The sequence below is a fragment of the Pleurodeles waltl genome, chromosome 3_2 (assembly GCF_031143425.1).
Source record: "Pleurodeles waltl isolate 20211129_DDA chromosome 3_2, aPleWal1.hap1.20221129, whole genome shotgun sequence".
NCBI classification, from domain to species: Eukaryota; Metazoa; Chordata; class Amphibia; order Caudata; family Salamandridae; genus Pleurodeles; species Pleurodeles waltl.
In genome coordinates, this window is record NC_090441.1 from 24,539,993 (window position 1) to 24,557,059 (window position 17,067).

At 44.3% G+C, this 17,067-nt stretch overlaps 1 protein-coding gene across 8 annotated transcripts in view; it reads right to left on the minus strand.

Annotated features, from left to right (window-relative positions):
• NF1 (neurofibromin 1) overlaps window positions 1-17,067 on the minus strand; it is a 1,379,374-nt gene that overhangs the window by 206,901 nt on the left and 1,155,406 nt on the right. For all 8 annotated transcript variants that reach the window (XM_069226659.1, XM_069226655.1, XM_069226657.1 and 5 more), the window contains one exon: window positions 1,263-1,363. In XM_069226659.1, coding sequence (XP_069082760.1) covers window positions 1,263-1,363 — 101 coding nt within the window. The remainder of the gene's footprint in view (window positions 1-1,262; window positions 1,364-17,067) is intronic.

Here is a 17,067-nt window from a genome sequence, read left to right on the forward strand (position 1 = left end):
CCTTCATGTATGCAGAATATCACTTTATGCAGTTATGCAGTTTTGTCTGCGATTATATGGAACATCACTCAGTGATGGTGATGTGTGAAGCTGTGGAAACCTTTCTGGATTTAGTCTTGCTCCTGAAAGAAGTTTAAATCAACAAATCTTTGGGAGAGTGTATCCATTAGGATTTTTTAACAAATCAAAGGGCGTTATTTCTAAACTTCCACATTCTTAACTGCGTGTCACTGTTCACATTAAAAAACGCTCAGCTTCCGACTAAAACACTTTTGATTTGCTTACGATTTTCTGGAAAAATCAAATCATACACATGTGCACACTTTGAGAGTCCGTGTACTAATCGCTTAGTGATCTGAACATGAATATACTGGTAGAATGCCAAAAAGGCACTTCCAGGCTGCACATTCTCCCATCCACTGCTGTACATGGTCAAACTTACAAACCAGACCGAAATCACATTCACTTGTTGTATGGGAAAGAGGGCATGCATGCACTTTCCAGCAGAGTTGTAATACCTCCACAGCCAGAGTACCACTTCGCAGTATGCAGCACATACTGTGGCCTAACGTCCACCTGGTCTTCTAGCCTTTATGCAATCACTGTCTTTGTCATTTTCTGACAACCTTGTATGGTTTCCATCTCTGTTCCTACTAAGCAAAACTCTGATTTCACATGATTACCTATTGATTTATGATTACGATCTGGGTCTCATACTGGAATCTCATGCTGAGTTTGTGCATTTTTATATATTATTGTTAAGGTTCAAATCACAGAAATTACTTGTGGTTCCGCCTTGGTTTCCAGATGCGATTCAGTGGGGTCTACAGAAGTCAGAATGTTCAGAATTAACGTGCTACTATATTGTTTGGTCTCTTGGTGTTTATGCTACCAGTGCACTTTGATGGAAAATGTAGGATTATATCACATGAGTACCACTTGTATATCCTATATTATACACATACACGGAAAATGGATACTACAAAACAGAAGTTGCATGGTGAAGATGCCAGTCTAACTCTTTACACTTCTATTTATGTTCAAATATCTGCAGTACAAAATCACAAGTCTAATGATGGGCAACTGTAAGGTTCTTCAATATCTTTTCTTATGCACACCATTCAACCTAGCTGTCTGCTAGACAATCTAAACACAGAATGCACTCTACACTCCAGATAAAACAGAATCAATAGTAATTCATATGTTCTATTTTTGACAAGCAGTTTTAAATGGAAAGATAGCATAAATAACAAAAAACTTACACAACAGGAAAAACTTTAGGGAAGACGACGCTGGCCTCTGCTAAATACTCGTAAAGAATTCTTTGGTCGAACTCATCTGTAGTGTATTTTACCAATGTAGCCTATTGAAATAAAGAGAGGTCGTTCAGACTTCAGCATGCATATTTTACACAGCCATTTCAACATTCAGTGCTGTTTATTGTATATGACAGGGGAGAAGCAAATAAATGTTTTCCTATCAACACAATAGACATAATGTCAATATAAGCTTGTGTAGTAGGCATAATGTCTGAACATTTGTTTCACAAATTAAATATTCACTACCTTTTAGAATATAACCCCCCCTTTTTTGTAAACACATTTTATGGTGTTTCACAGTTACATGACATATATCTCAACAGTCCCTACAGTATCACCCCACCTATAGTACTAATCATGGCAGTCATGACAGTCATTTACATGTCGATCATTCAGTTGCAAGCAATATGTAAACCAAGTAAAACGTAGCAGTTACAATGACTCGTTAATCCCATAACAACAATAGAACATATCCCTTTTCCCTCTCCCTCATCTGGCATCTAAAGTACCTTCAAAGTGATGTTATAGGTGCTCGACTAGGGCCTCTGGGTAGAAACTATGTCTAATCTGGGAAAGATGTGTAGCAGCTGTTTTCTTAAGGGAGGTGGGACACCCAGGCCTGCAGACACAAAAGAAAGGGAAGTGGACGTTAGGCCAAGGTCGATGTGCTACCGGGACCTCATGTCTCTTCCTCTTCATCAAGGGCTTGAAGGTAGGTCACCAGTGCATCCCAAGCCTAGGCCATCTCCAGGGTGCCAATTCCCCTTTAGGCCTCGCTAGCGGCACTCGGCCGTCAAAGGCTGCCCACTTTTCAAACTCTTTTCACCATTACTGTATATAAAGTCCCCTCACGGACTTCCAGTTTCTTGTTAGTCCCCTCTTCACCATGAGGAATGCTAGGTCTTGAAATCTACTGTTGGTTCTTGTTTTGGGGTGTGCGGGTACCAGTTCAGGAGGCAGTGCTCCAGCATGCATGGAACTTCTTTACATATTACGGTTTCTAGTATCTCCGTGCCCTCCTCCCAAAAAGGATGCAAGTGGGGGCACAACCACATGTGAAGATGTCTGCCCCCACTATACAGCATCTGAGGCAGGCTGCGTCCACTACCTGGAAGTACCGCTGGTTGCGTTCCAGGGTCAAATAGGCCCTATGCGGGATGTAAAAGTTGATACATTTTAAGTGAGCATTCATGGATACCTGTGGAATACTATCTAGACTATAGGCCCAGCCTGCTTCCAGAATCGGTGCCCCCAGGTCACCCTCCCAATTGTTCTGCAGCTGCTCCAGGAGGCGTCGCAAGTCCGCCACAATGGCTTGATATAGGCAGGTTACAACCTTAATGGTGCCAGCAAAAAGAGCTATGTAACATGAGCTGGGGGTTCCACAGCACCCAACCGCCAATGTTTCTTAAGCGCTTCGGTGACTGCTCTATGTAGGAGGAAGTGTCCCTGTGGGAGGTCAAACTCTGCTCGGAGGTGCTCGAAAAGGGGGTATTCCCCGGCTCCATAAAGCTGGCCCAGCGTAGAGGCTACTGCCGACACTCACTGCTCCAGTCCCCCCCAGTCCGCACCATCGGGTAGTTCTCTTAACATGCTAAACAGTAAGTCTGGGGAGTTATGGGTCTTACGCAAGCATCGATTCCAGCACTTAATCACTATCTGGAATTCCCCAGTGTTCAAGGACTGGATGAGCCTCACCTTCAGCAGCGTATGCACCAGGGCCGAGAGCGTGGGCACAAATGGTTAGGAGTCCTGCCTGGCCTTTGGCGGCCTGCGACTCACTGGACAAACCATTGGAGTTAGGCTGCCAAGCAATACATTTCAAAATCTGGGATCGCTAATCCACCCTCCACGAAAGGGCGCTGTAGTGTAGTCAATGCCAGACCCCCAAATGAAGGTCACAAGCAGGGAATCGAGCTCTCTAAACATCCCTCTGAGAATCCAAACCGGAAGGGTCCCAAAAAAGTATAGTAAGCAAGGGAGTACAATCATCTTTAGCAATGCTATTCTTCCAATCACCGAGAGGTAGCGTTCCAAAATTCCAGGGTCAATTTAAGGGATCTGGTGGCTTTCCCTATATTTCCCTCTAGGAGGTCAGCACGATCATGGTATATCCTGACTCCTAGGACTCAGTATTTGGGTCGGCTGGAAACAGGCAAGACTTCCGCCAGCTTACCTTGAGACCTGAAGTTCTCAAAGCCCTCCAACATGGTCTTCGCCCCCACTAAGTCACTGCGTGTATCCCTAAGGAAGATCAACAGGTCGTCTGCACACAGGGCACTTCTATGCCAATGCCCTTCTATTTGCAGGCTCTAACAGTCCAACCCTGATCTTGTCTGGGCAGCCAGGGGCGCCAGGGCAAAGAGTGATGGTAACAGGGGACAGCCCTGCCGCGTTCCTTGCCCAACTAGGTAACTGATCGATATCATTCTACCCACCCGAACTCTTGTGGTTGGGTTGGTATAAAGTAATCTAGGCCATGCTAAGAACCCCTCTGCCTAACTGCATGTCTGCCGTAACCTCATACAAGCACCCCCATTCCATATAAAAGGCCTTCTCTATATCAACAGCAAGAACCGCTGCATCAGCTCAGTGGAGGTCTCTATGCTCTAAGATCGACAGGAGGCATATAATATTAAGGGCCATCTTGAGGCCGGGAATGAAGCACGCCTGGTCTGTATGGACAAGCCGGGTCTTGACGTGGAGCAGTCGCGTCGCTTGTATCCTGAGGATCTACATTGAGCAGTGAGAGCGGCCTATACGACTTGTAGTCATTGGGGCGTTTCCCCGGCTTCAACAAGGGGCCGATCCCTGATTCCCAAGTGGAAGTAGGTGACCTGCCTGCTGACCGGGCTTTGTTATACAACTTCTCTAGTTTAGGTGTGAGCAGGTCTGAAGAAGCGGCATATAGCTCAATCAGGAAACCATCAGTCCCCGCTGTTCGGCTCCGAGCCATGGCCTTGACTGCCACCTTTATCTCCTGCTGAGTAATATCACTGCCGATCGAATCCGCTTCCTTTGCGGTGAGATGGGGAAGGGTCAGCTAGGCTATGTGGGCCCAGGTCCTCTCCACATCATGGGAGACTGTGCTCTTGAAAAGCTTTGTGGAAAAGCAGAAAAGGCAGTTGTTAATCCCCTTCTGGCTATATTCCTGATTCGCCCCTTCCAACTTGATGTCCAAAGTAGGGGAGCCCTGGTTCACCAGATTAGCCAGCCAGGCCAACAGGGAACCTGCGCAGTCCCTTTCTATGTGAGTACGCTCTATATATCCATTGTAGTCAAAGCAGCGAAGCCGCTCAACTAACTGCCACCTCCTCTTACTTGTCCAGCAGAGCTGCTGAAGGGTCTTGCCTCTTGAGCGCAATAGTTGCAATTGGCAGAGATCATCTTCCGCTTCTAGGACCTCTCTCAATAAGGAGCCTCTCATACCTACTGAAGCAGCAAAGCACTGCTCTCACAGTACTGCTTTAAAGGCATTCCACTCCACCTGGCGGGGAGGACGCCATCCCCTAATTACCTGCAAATTATTGCTGTATAAGCCTAATTTCTTTGCAGAACACCTGGTACTCCCAGGATTCCAGTTTCAGGAACCAAGTATGGACTGAAGGCCTGGGACCTGCCCAGTCTAAATGGAGGAGCAGAGGCTAATGATCAGATATTGTCCGGGCCAGGTATTATGAGTCATTGACCCAGTTGTGTATGTTGGGGGAACAAAGAAATGTGACCACTTAAAATTTCCAAGTGCCAGAACACCACTGTTTTCACTCATGTCTTCAAGGAAAACATTACTAGTCACAAAGTATATGGTCGTCTTAAAATTCAGCAACACCAAAAGCTGTTTACACTGAGATACAAAAGCTGTTAGAGGCAATCTGACTGTTCTAAGTCCAAACTATAGTGGAACTGAACTGTTTGAACAGACATGTTGTATTAACAAGGGAATTATCTCCTTTATATGGTGGATTGTTCTTGAATATGGCATCACCTTGTACAGGGAAGTGTTCACCACTGCTTCAATAAGGTAACGTTATCTGGTGAGTTTTGATTTTGACAGGCCCAGTAAAATCTCAGCTCATGAAACAGCATTTTAGTCTTTAGAAAAAACATTTAAGTGAGGATAATCCATGCAATAAACTATCTGTGCACCTCTTCCTCATGAACTGTAGCTTACCTTTCTTTGCTCGCTGTATGTGAAACTCACACTGGTTGGTAGTGCTTGTGGAACGGTGGCTCAGATTGGCGAAAGACTTCGCATCTCTGGAGGACACTACGCTCTGGCACCAAATGTGAACTATTACTCGCATGAGTCTGTGGAACTCTAACATTGTTCGGGGCTGGCAGAGGGTATAGGTCTCTACATTATTCACAACATCCTTGTTAACCATTCAACATAGTTTGTTGTTGCACCTTGGACTTTGATTCCAGATCGGAGAATGTCGGTCTTCCTTGTAAGACTTGGAAATAAAAACTCAACCCAGAAAAGCATTACATGTATTCAGTTTTGTTTGCTAACTTTGATATTTTAAAGATGTCCAGGTCTGTGGTTCTTTTGCTATCCCAGTGCGTCTATATAAACAATTAAAGCTAAAAGTACGATGACGATTTTTACCTTCATATAAGCCAATTCTCAATATAAGACTGCTTTGAAATGTGATTTATTTAACGTGTAAAATACAGTTTGTTTCAAGGTTATTTTTTCAAATGGATAGTCATCCAATGGAGGGCTTGCCTGGACCAGTTGTCGCTGGTGAGGAACACTTAAGAGAGCAGACGGCACCAAGGAAGTGGTTGGGCCTCTAGAAAGCTACTGCACTCACTGGGAGTTACTGCACTCACGCAGTGCTAACAAGTGTGAGAAGGAGGCGGAGAACGTGGTTATTGTTAATTAATCAACTGATTTTATTAGCAGTGTAATGGTTTGAATTTACTGTGCACTTTATTAAAAAGAAAAAAAATCAACAAATACATTCAAAGCTGTAAGACAATTTGGAGAAGTACAAAAATATTTGGATTTATCAGATTATAGTTTATGCGAGGAAATGGAAAGGATCCTCTTCACTTATTTTTTTTAATATTCACAATGCACATATTCTAGTAGTGGTGGGTGCAATGCCATTAACTGGTATCAATGCAAGACATAGGATTCAGATGAATGTTTTTTATATTACAAGTAAGAAATAATCCCAGAGTTTCTGCCCTCTGAGTACGGAGATCAAAACTTCTGGGGGCCTCATGGCTATTGTGTTTAGGGGTTAGGGGACCTGCTCAACCCATAATTTATTTTTTAATGTTAAGGCATCTGATCCTAAATCCCCTTGTTGAAAACAAATCAGTGACCTTATCACAGACAAACAACCTCCTGGGTACATGGTGGCTCCAGTCTCCCAGCAAAGGAAGCCATAGAACATTGTAAATATGTTACCACACTGTTGAGCTACGTAGGACACCTTCTTCTTGTTGGTCATGCATTAACTTGATAATCTGGTCACCCTCATCATTTTGATTTATACTGAACTGTTTTGACTTAGCAAAGAGGTTACCACCTCCTTCTCATTTCACAAATTTCATGCTGATGCCCAAAGACGATTTGCAACTAATTTTGCAGAAGAACAACCTCAAGGCTTGTCAGTGGTCTAGGCACATTTGCCAGTTGCCTGCTTCCACAGCCACTTCTTCACTTCGACTACTGAGCATCTGGGAGATTGTTCATAAGCTGATCAATAGTGGGTATAAGTGGCATTGCTGAGCTGTTCAACTATGTGGCACAACTGACACAGATGTTCTCTGTTATAATAACAAAGGATGCCAGAGACCCACTGCTCTGTAAAATTAATCAAAATGAACAGGATATCACCTTCAGTGCCAAACTGAGCCACTGAAGGCACCCCAACTAGTGTACCCCATTTGTCGGGACATGGACATGACATGCACTCCTAGACCTCTTTACCAAATAACTTCAGAAAGAGGTCTGGCTCTAGTCATGGTATGGAGATCAAGTCTTTTCCTTACGTTCTCCATAGGACTACTTCAATTCACTATGAGGCCATGGCTATTTTCTCCTATGCTTTTCTAAGCTAGTCCTTTCACTGGAAACTGATGGAAGGCCTAGTCCTACAAGTGCAAGCAGCAACTGTGCCTTTAGAGGCCTCATGACACTTTTTGGAAGGGTGTTTGTATGAGTGCTTGAGGGTGGAGCACGGGGTGAGGAGGTGGACGAACACGAGTCATCAATTTTCTTTCTCCTGAGGGCCAGATCTTTTATTGCCTTTACATGCAAGCATGACACTTTCGACTGTCATTCTGGAAGGTTTTTAAAGGTAAACTTGAAAAAATAAAAAAAATGAACAAAATGATAGGGTGACACAGTCACTGCACTTGTGGCCATGTCCGCATTGTATCTCACAATGCCAGTATGACATCTGAGACACAAGTGTTGCAACCCAGTGCGGTGACAGAAAGTACAATATTTACTGGATCGCACAGGACTATTAGAAAAAAGATTACTAGATGTTTACAAGTTTTCAATTGCATGATATAAGACACCACTTCAGGATGGAAAATATGAAAGTAAGGGAGTCACAAAAAAGGGATCATAATAGTATGATGGTCACTATATAAACCAAATAATATCTCTACTAAATAATGAAGTCATAACCCCAGTTTCTACTTCCGAATATATCGGAGTTATCAAAGGTTTGGCAAGATGGAATCCTTTTATGGAACTTTAACTGTTTTTGCACCCTCACTGGGTATCTCTATTTTTTCATGCCTTGGTTCCTCTGCCTACACAATCTTTAAGCTTGATAGTTTGTATGTTTAGCTGCAACTTAGCCAATCTGTAATGTTGTGTCAACGTAGGTGAACACTTTGCAGTGTTGGCTTTTTGTATAATACTTGGGCCTCTTGTTTTTTCAGTGAATGGTGTGGCCCTTTCTGTAACCAATCTGCACGGTACACGACAGTATTATGCAACGACTGGCTAGCATAGCAGGAATTAAGACAAATCAATGTAACTTGAATGAGCATATATTTTCAGACTAAATTTAAAGGCATGTACCTGCAACACTAATATCCCCAGGTTTTTGTTTGGAGTACTGTGTTTAGTAAATTACAAATAACTATCCTTGAAACAACCACGTAGTCTATCTCCTTTTCTTTTGTTCCCCATGAACATTACACAAACTCATAAAGGCCCTAGATGGTCATGCTGGTATGTTACCAGTGCTTTACAACAGAACATTTTGATGATCTCTTACTCTTGCTAGCGGCAATCAAATTGTTCAAATGAGCTCCACCATAATGAAGTACATATTGCTAGGACAATCCAAGATTTAAGTGAATACCATTTACTGAGGCATCAACAGACCACTGGAAGTGTTAAATGTGAATACAGTTTCACACAATGACGACACTGGCAAGAGATAAAGATACATGGTTGGATGTTTATGCCTGTTATACTCCGCTAGAAACTATGCATGTGTGGCTACAACTCTTCATTCTGGATTCTCAAATTGGGACCAGTAATAAGCCAATGACCTATTAAGTAGGGTCAGGATTTTTCGGTGGAAGAAAAGGATAAATAGTGGTTTTCTGGTTTTTACTTCACTATATAATTTCAGAAAAAGGAGAAATTGTATAACATACAACTTAATTCTCTTGCGTTTCTTGCAATTTTCTCACAATCATTGTTAAATCGTAGATAGTGTTGCAATCATAAATGCATATTATCTCCATCGCCCTGGTCAGAAAATTTGGCAATAATCAGTGAACAAGTGACAACAAACCATAATGAAGAAAAGTTACTGATTGACAATATATCTTCATGCAGACTTCTATTTTATCTAAATATACTCAGCCGTTCAACTGGTTCCTCAATATGTTTTGGTAAAGCAATGACTGTACTGACACAGCACAGCAACACAGCCATTGTACAAAGTCGTCTACCCGCTAGTCTCATCAATGAAAAGAGCCCTGCAGGTCCATAGAGGTTTACTCAGAATAAGGAAATTAGTTCTGCCGAATTTCTGTGCTGGACAGAGATAAAAAAGACAAAGCTGACAAAAGAACAAGAATGCGAATCTTACCTTCATTCCTCACCTGTGTCAAGTCAATAATTCACAGTAAATATGTTAAGATAGTACTGAAGAACAAGTTACTTACCTTCAGTATTGCTTTTTCTGATAAAGGCTTCTAACCACAGATTCCTAACAGAATATTCCCCAGTCGTCATGCTGGATAAGGATTTTTTTTTAGCAGTACCTCTGCACTCCTGTAGGTGGCGACAATCAACTCCACGTCAGCTGCGTAGGTGGTGACATTGTGGTGTCCGTATAAGCGCCACCCTGAGCTGACTTTTTCTTTTGTGACTATTTCTGCACCAAAAATGGAGAGCCACGTATAAACCAATCTTCCGACCATAGTGCAGTATTTAATGGGATCTGTAGGGTGAAGGGCCCAGTTCACAAAGCAAAAAGGATGGGAGGATAGGTAAAGAGTCAGTGGTTAGACAGAGACTTTTCCAGAAAAGGCAGAACCAAAGGTAAGTAACATGTCCTTCTGACAGGGACTTCGAACAGCAGATTCCCCATCTTATAATAGATACACAAACAATGCCTGCCCAGAGGTGGGTCTGTGGATTAGTTCAAACCAGAAAATCTTGGAGGGCCAAATAGGCAAAATGCCTGCCTCGACAGGCCTGACTGTCCAAGCAGTAGTGCTTTGTGAATGTGTGGTGGGATGCCCACGAAGCAGCTTGGCAGATTCAAACCCCACATGCCAACGCAATAGTAGTGGTCTTTGCCCTGATGGAATGGGTCCTCAAGCCCTCAGGAGTCTGCTTCTTAGCTAATGCGTAGCAGCTCTCAATCCATCGAGCGATGGCCCGCTTCTTCTCAGGCTTGCTCTGTTTCGCACATGTGAAACCTGATAAAGAGCTGATCATTTCCTTGAATGTTCTTAGTGCGATCAATGTAGAATGAAATAAATCTCTTTTAGAGTCCAGACGAAGGAGTCTCTCCTCCTCTTTAGAGGAATAAAGGGGAGTGAAACAAGTTGGCAGAGTGATGCTTTGGCCAACATGAAATGAGATGACACCTTTCAACAGAAAAGAGGCATGTGTACGAAGAAGCAGTGTTTGTTAGTGAAAAAGTTGGAGTATGGAAGGTGAACTGAGAGAGCTTGAAGCTTGCTGACCATTCTGGCCGATGTAAAGGCCACTAGAAAGACCTTTTTGATGATTAAGATGGTTTGAACTACTCTGGTGGTCCCATTAGAGCATCACAAAAGTGGTAAGAGGAAGCAAGTGTTGCAAACTTTTTTTTATTTTTTTAAAAAGAGCCACAACAGGTGACTTGCACAGGGAGTGTTTATCTGGCAGCCGCGACTTGCACAGGGAGTGTTTATCCAGCAGCTGCAGGAATGCCGAAATGGCAGACAAGTAACACTTAACAGTGCCCACGGCAAGGCCTTGCAAGGCTAGAGACAAAAAATGCAACACCTCAATGGTGCAGAAAGAGGGACCATCTGGTGTGAGAACACCAAGCCACAAACTGATCCCAACAGCAGGAGTATATAGTCTTAGTAAAGGTATGCCTGGCTGCCAGGAAGACATCACAGTCTTCAGGAGGATCATCGAAAGCTCTCAAATGTTGTTGCTCAATCCCCGTACATGAAAGTTAGTGCGCAGGTTTGGTTGCAACACCCTGCCCTGTTGCCTCCGACAGGAGATACTGCTAAAAGTCAGCCTGATCAGAGGACCGATGCTCATTCTCAGGACGCTGGGATACCAAACCCTTTATGCCCAATCCGGAGCCACAAGAATGACTTGGGCATAGTCTGTCTTGCTCAGAGCAGGAGTGGTATTAGCAGGAATGAGTACAGGAGTTCCGAATTCCACTCAAGTTTTGGAAACTCTAACGCACAGCAGTGCTGTCAGTGCACATTCATGTAAATAGATCAAACCAAGGTTCACCCCAGATGTGGAAGAGATATTGTACCACCTTTGGATGTAGTCGCCATTTGTGATCGACAAAGCACTGACTGCTGAGTTCCTCTGCCCAGTTGTTCTGTGTGCCTGCCAGGTCCTGCACAACTAGGAATAAGTCTTGGCACTCCAGCCGCTTCCAGAGGTAAGGAACCTCCTAGCAGAGCGTCCACAACCCCACCTTACCCATTTTGTGCAATATCACATGGCAGTGGTGCTGACTGTGAACACAGCATTCCTCTGATGGATGGAGGAAAGGCTTTCAGTGAAACGAGTTGCCCTTACCTCCAGATGATTGATGCTGAGCTGAGGCTCTGCAAGAGACTACAGACCATTGATCTTCACCTCACCCTGGAGGCCGGGATCATAGCTGACCCTTATTCTGCTGCTCTGCCAGGAGCTTCAAAGCCCACTTGAGAATCACCTTCCGATTCACAGACTTACAATCAGAGCAGGATTTGAGGTTGTGGATCGATCCCAGGCACCACAGACAAACTAAGTGTGAATCAGAGATAGAAGTCAGTCAGTGACATTCTTCACACAGTCCGGCTTATACAGACCTAATAGGACCTCTTAAGGGCCAACTATCCCCATCTGCTTACTGTTATCAGCAATAATTATTATGCATGGGGGAAACTAATGTTCTTTTGACTGGGCAAAATCAGTGCCATCAAAATCAATGTCCTCCCACAACTTCTCTTTTTATTTCAGGGCCTCCCCATCCGGCTGGAACTCTCCTATTTATAACTTACCCAAAAGAAACTGATGGAGTTTACATGGAGGGGGAAAACCAGAGACATTGTAAAAGACTGATGATATAAACCAGGGAAGTGGTGGTGTTTCCACCCCAAGCATCCCCCACTACTATGCAGCAGCTCAAGTAAGAGCAGTTGTGGTATGATCGACCATGTCTTCAACAAAAAATAGGCCTTTAAAGGTAAACTTGGTGTTTAATGGACCACACCATAGTCTGCAGGCCTTTATGTCACCTTGTGTGGCCGGAGAACTGTCACAGGCCTCCCAACGCCTACATCAGCACACCAGTAGCCACAACTCTTACAACATAGGACAGGTATGTCAGTGCACAGGGGTTGGCATCCTACACATTCCCCCTACAGCCCTATACATTAAAACCCAGCATTAACCCCACTCTGGAGGGCGAAGCATTCTGTGGCTGGAGAAGGGGGGTCTTCAAAATGATCTCTGACATGTATCAAGGTATGACCCCAAAATCCTCTAGCAATGTAAAGAAGCTCATGCACTTGATGGCTCTGAGAGGCTGCATCATGCACAGATTCATCACTGGGTAATGCACCCTATCATGCAAGCAGGTGTCACTGGGCCTAAGTCCCCTTTTGAGCTCCAATGCCCCAAACTGATTGGTACCCGCGGCACCACTTCGACAATCTAACAACTCCTGCTACCACACAAAACTACGCAGGTTTGAAGACACATTGGGGAATGCGAGCAGGCCCTGGGAACCAAATAGAGTCCAAACGCTGAGACAGGTTGCAGGATGACATACACAAATTATCCAGCTCAACCGTAGAATGAGACACACACTAGTAAGTTTAGTACAGATGGCACGACACCCACTATAGATTACATTGCACATACTGCAATGCCTCCCCCCTCAGTGTTGGAGGGACTGCGGGGCCATGGGAACACCGTTACATACATGGTGGGAGTGTCTGGGGATTCATCCCTTCTGGGAGGAGGTGGCCAAGCTACTAAAGAGGGCCCTGACCTTTCTGATCCCCTATACGCCAGAGTTGATGCTCTTGGTCCTCAAACCACTCATTCTGCAGCAATTGACCAGAGACGAATGGTATATGTAGCACCAATGCCTGGGAGCAACTAAGTTGCCCATATCACACAACTGGAAATTGCCTGAATGCTCAGCTCTCACACAGTGATATCATAGGCTTTGGGCTCCCTTGGCTATGGAAGGCTTGTGAACAACATAGAAGAGACCCATTTATTCTTTGAGGATATATGGAAATCACTGGTCTTATAGCTATAGGGAGGGCCAGCTCACACTATTCTTCTACCATGATATAAGGCCCTAGACCTCTTCTTATAAGTAACTAGTGTTGGTGAGGCATTGAGCTCATAGCATGCTGAAGTAGGGTCGAGAATGGGCATACTTAAGATGGGAGGGATCAGGGTGCCACATAGCATATTTGGTACAGCTAGCAGACATTGTAGGTATAGTTTAATCTCCTGCAGATGGGAGACAGAAGAGGGGTCGGGGGAAGGGTGAGTGGGTACTCGAAGCTAGGAGACGAGGTGATCAAAGCCCCTCTACTGTTCGATGTACTGTACTTGTCTCTAGCTAGCCTTACCTTGCCGCATATGGCTAACACATACTCTTGAATCAAACACCTTTTTGTAATGTTCTTGTGTTATTTCAAACGCTATTAGTCAAGTGAGGAAAAAGTGCAGGTCACCATTGACTATTCCTTACTGTGTCCATATTAACTCACTCTCTCTAAGAAGCATACTCTTTAATCTCCAGAGGGTCAATGTCCTGTAGGATTAACTAATCTCAATCTGTTCTGTAGTGTGCATAATAATTGGAAGAGGGTGTACAAACTGCAAGTGCAAATCCAGTAATAACACCAGAAAGAGTAGTTCTTTTTAACCTTCAGGCGATACGGCAGAGGTATGCAGTTTCAGCAGAAATATTGTATTGCCTCTCTCCTTAGTCCAATGGTGTGATAATAAAGTCAGTTTACATGGGAAGAATATGCTGAGTTTCAAGAAAACTCGATACCAAGCACACCTTGCCACATCCAGGGAAATCAGGATTATCTCAACTTTCTGAACTCAGATCTTGTTTAACATTGTGTTTGTGACCATTATCTGCAGGAAAGCACAGTGAGTGATAATTCCTTGACAGATGTGTTCCCCCTTACACTACCTTTAAAGAAATTTCTGGGAGCAAAGTGTGTGGCATTTCGTTTTTAACAATACTTGCTGGCAAACAGTTCTACAGATGGGAAGCCCAATGCACTGACCTTTCCTATTCAAAGGAAAAGTTTAAGAAAACACCCTGATGGATTCGACCTAGACTCTTCATCTGATGGAGATATTTAATGGTTAGTGTGCAGCCACTGTGGGCAACAAACCTTCATGTGGTCCTAGGATCTGTAGCTGTTCATCAGTGATTTGCCCGTGTGTTATCAACTTTCCTAGGAAGATCTATTTATCAGGAATATATATACGTTCAGAATGGGTTTCCTGAACTGGCTGTACTGCACGTTGTTATTCTTTGAAGGAGTTTTTAGAGTCACAAGATCGAGTGACGCCTCCTCTTGGTGATAATGCGCATGGGCATAAACTTCTTTGTTAAGATTGTTTACCTGCAGGCAGGTGAGAAAGGAGTGGAAGGAAGAAAACTGTAGGAAAAGAGATGTCCATGCAAAGTGTAAATACATAAGAACAAGTATATACAAGTTTAATGTAACTGCAACGGCCACAGGTGTCCTGGTAGAAGGGAAGGCATATGTGAATCTACAGCACTACATGCCACAGACAGATGCTTACAGGATAAGTAACATAATCCATCCATCCGATCTGTGACTGTAGATACACATGCTCTTTGTAGACTGCAAAGTAGCCCCTCTATAGAAGCAGTGGCTCGTCTGTAGGAGTTGCAGTTCACTGGAAAAGTGTAATGATCACTGCCTGACCTACATTAGCTTGATGGTGTGCTAGAACATCCACACAGTAGTGTTTTGTGAAGGTGTGCGGAGTAGACTATGTAGGTGCCTTACAAATGTCAGCTATGGGAATGTTACCAGGGGAGGCCATGGTAGCTCCCTTTTTCTAGTAGATTGAGCTCTGGGAGAAACAGGGAAAGGTCTTTTGGCCTTTACATAGCAAATGTGTGTGTGTTTGACTATCCATGTAGCAATGCCTGATTTGGATATTGGGTTGCCTTTGTGAGATGGGGATAAGGCTACAAAAGGTTGTTTGGTACTTGTAAACTATTTAGATCTGTCCATATAGAACGTGAATACTCTTTTGACATCTCCCTGTGAAGGGCTCTTTCTGCAACAGAGTCTGGTTGCAGGAAGAAAACTGGCAGTTCAATCGACTGATTAAGGTGAAACTGAGAAACCACCTTAGGAAGACATTTGGGATTGGTTCAAAGACTACTTTATCCCTATGGAACTGGAAGAAAGGCTCCTCCAAGGTTAGTGTCTAGAGCTCACTAACATATCTGAGAGGTTATGGCGACTAAGAAGGCCACTTTCCATGAAAGAAACTGAAGTGGGTCTGAGTGAAGTGGCTCAAACAGGGGACCCATGAGTCTTGTGAGCACAATGCTAAGGTTCAACAATGATGCTGGGGGTACCCTAGATAGATAGCATGTTTAGCCCTTCCATGAAAGCTTTTATAACTGGAATTCCGAACAAAGAAACATCTGTTTTGGAGGCATGCAGCTCTAGCTGCGAGATGTAGGCGAATGGAAGTCTAGGCAAGAGTCACTTTCCGCAAGTGGAGCAGGTAGCAGACTATTTCTTGTGCTGTGGCTTTCAGGGAATCAATACATTTGGGTTGGCAGTAGCAAACAAAATGTTTCCATTTTGCAGTATAACAGGCTCTAGTGGTAGGTCTACGGGCTTCCTTGAGAATGTTCATATGTCCTGAAGGCAAGCCTAGGTAGCCGAACTCTATGACCTTAGGAGCCATATCGCAAGGTTGAGTGACTTGGGGTCTAGGTGCCCGATTTGTCCTCGATTCTGGGTGAGAAGGTACGGCTTATTGGGGAGCTTCTCATTTGGGACTACTGAGAAATCCAGGAGCATGGTGAACCAAGGTTGGCGTGCCCAGGTGGGAGCCACAAGGATTATGGTGAGGGATGTTTGCCTGATCCCGAGTAGGCAAATATCTCTGACCAACTCATCCATAGAGCATTGCCCTTGGATAGTGGGTGTGGATACCTGGAGGCGAAGTTAGGGCATTTTGGGTTTTCTGCTGTGGCGAAACGGTCTATGTGAAAAGTCCCCCAGCTTTTCAAGTATGTCTGGAGGACTTGTGGGTGGAGTTCCCACTCGTGGACTTGTTGCTGCATCCTGCTGGGCAGGTCTGTAAAGTTGTTGTCCATTCCTGGTAGATACCCTCCCAACAGTGAATGTGGTGGTGAAGGGTCCAATTCCATGTGGTCTGAGACAGGTATGATAGTTGTGAAGACAGTGTTCCCCACTGCCCCGTTTTTATAAGTAATACACAGCTGTCATGTTGTCTGTCCGGACTAAGATAACTTTGTGAGATAGGTGAGGAAGGAAAGCTTTGCATGCTAAGAATACCGTCTGAAATTCAAGGCAGTTGTTGTGTAGGGGCTGGTGTTTAGCATCTCAGATACACTGAAATGTCAAGTCTTGAAGGTGTGCACCTCAAACCGTCTGAGATGCGTCTGTGGTCAATGTGATGTGAGGAACAGGGTCTAGAAAAGGCCGCCCCTTCAAAAGGTTGCTGGTGTTCCGCCACTGCATAGAATGGTGAGTCTTGAAGGAACACTAGATCGTCCAGGTTACCCTGTGACTGAGACCAATGGTGAGAACAGACACAGCTGGAGGGGAAGCATGTGTAGTCTGGCATGGGGAAATGGATTGGGATCGCTAGCCCTAATTCTGCATTCAGAATTGCCCCTTGGTAAGGCTGAACTTGCAGTGGCTGAGGATGAGATTTGAGAATGTTGAGAGTGAATCCCAGAAGGAGATCTGCTGTCAACTGAGTGTGCTGGCTTTGTACTGG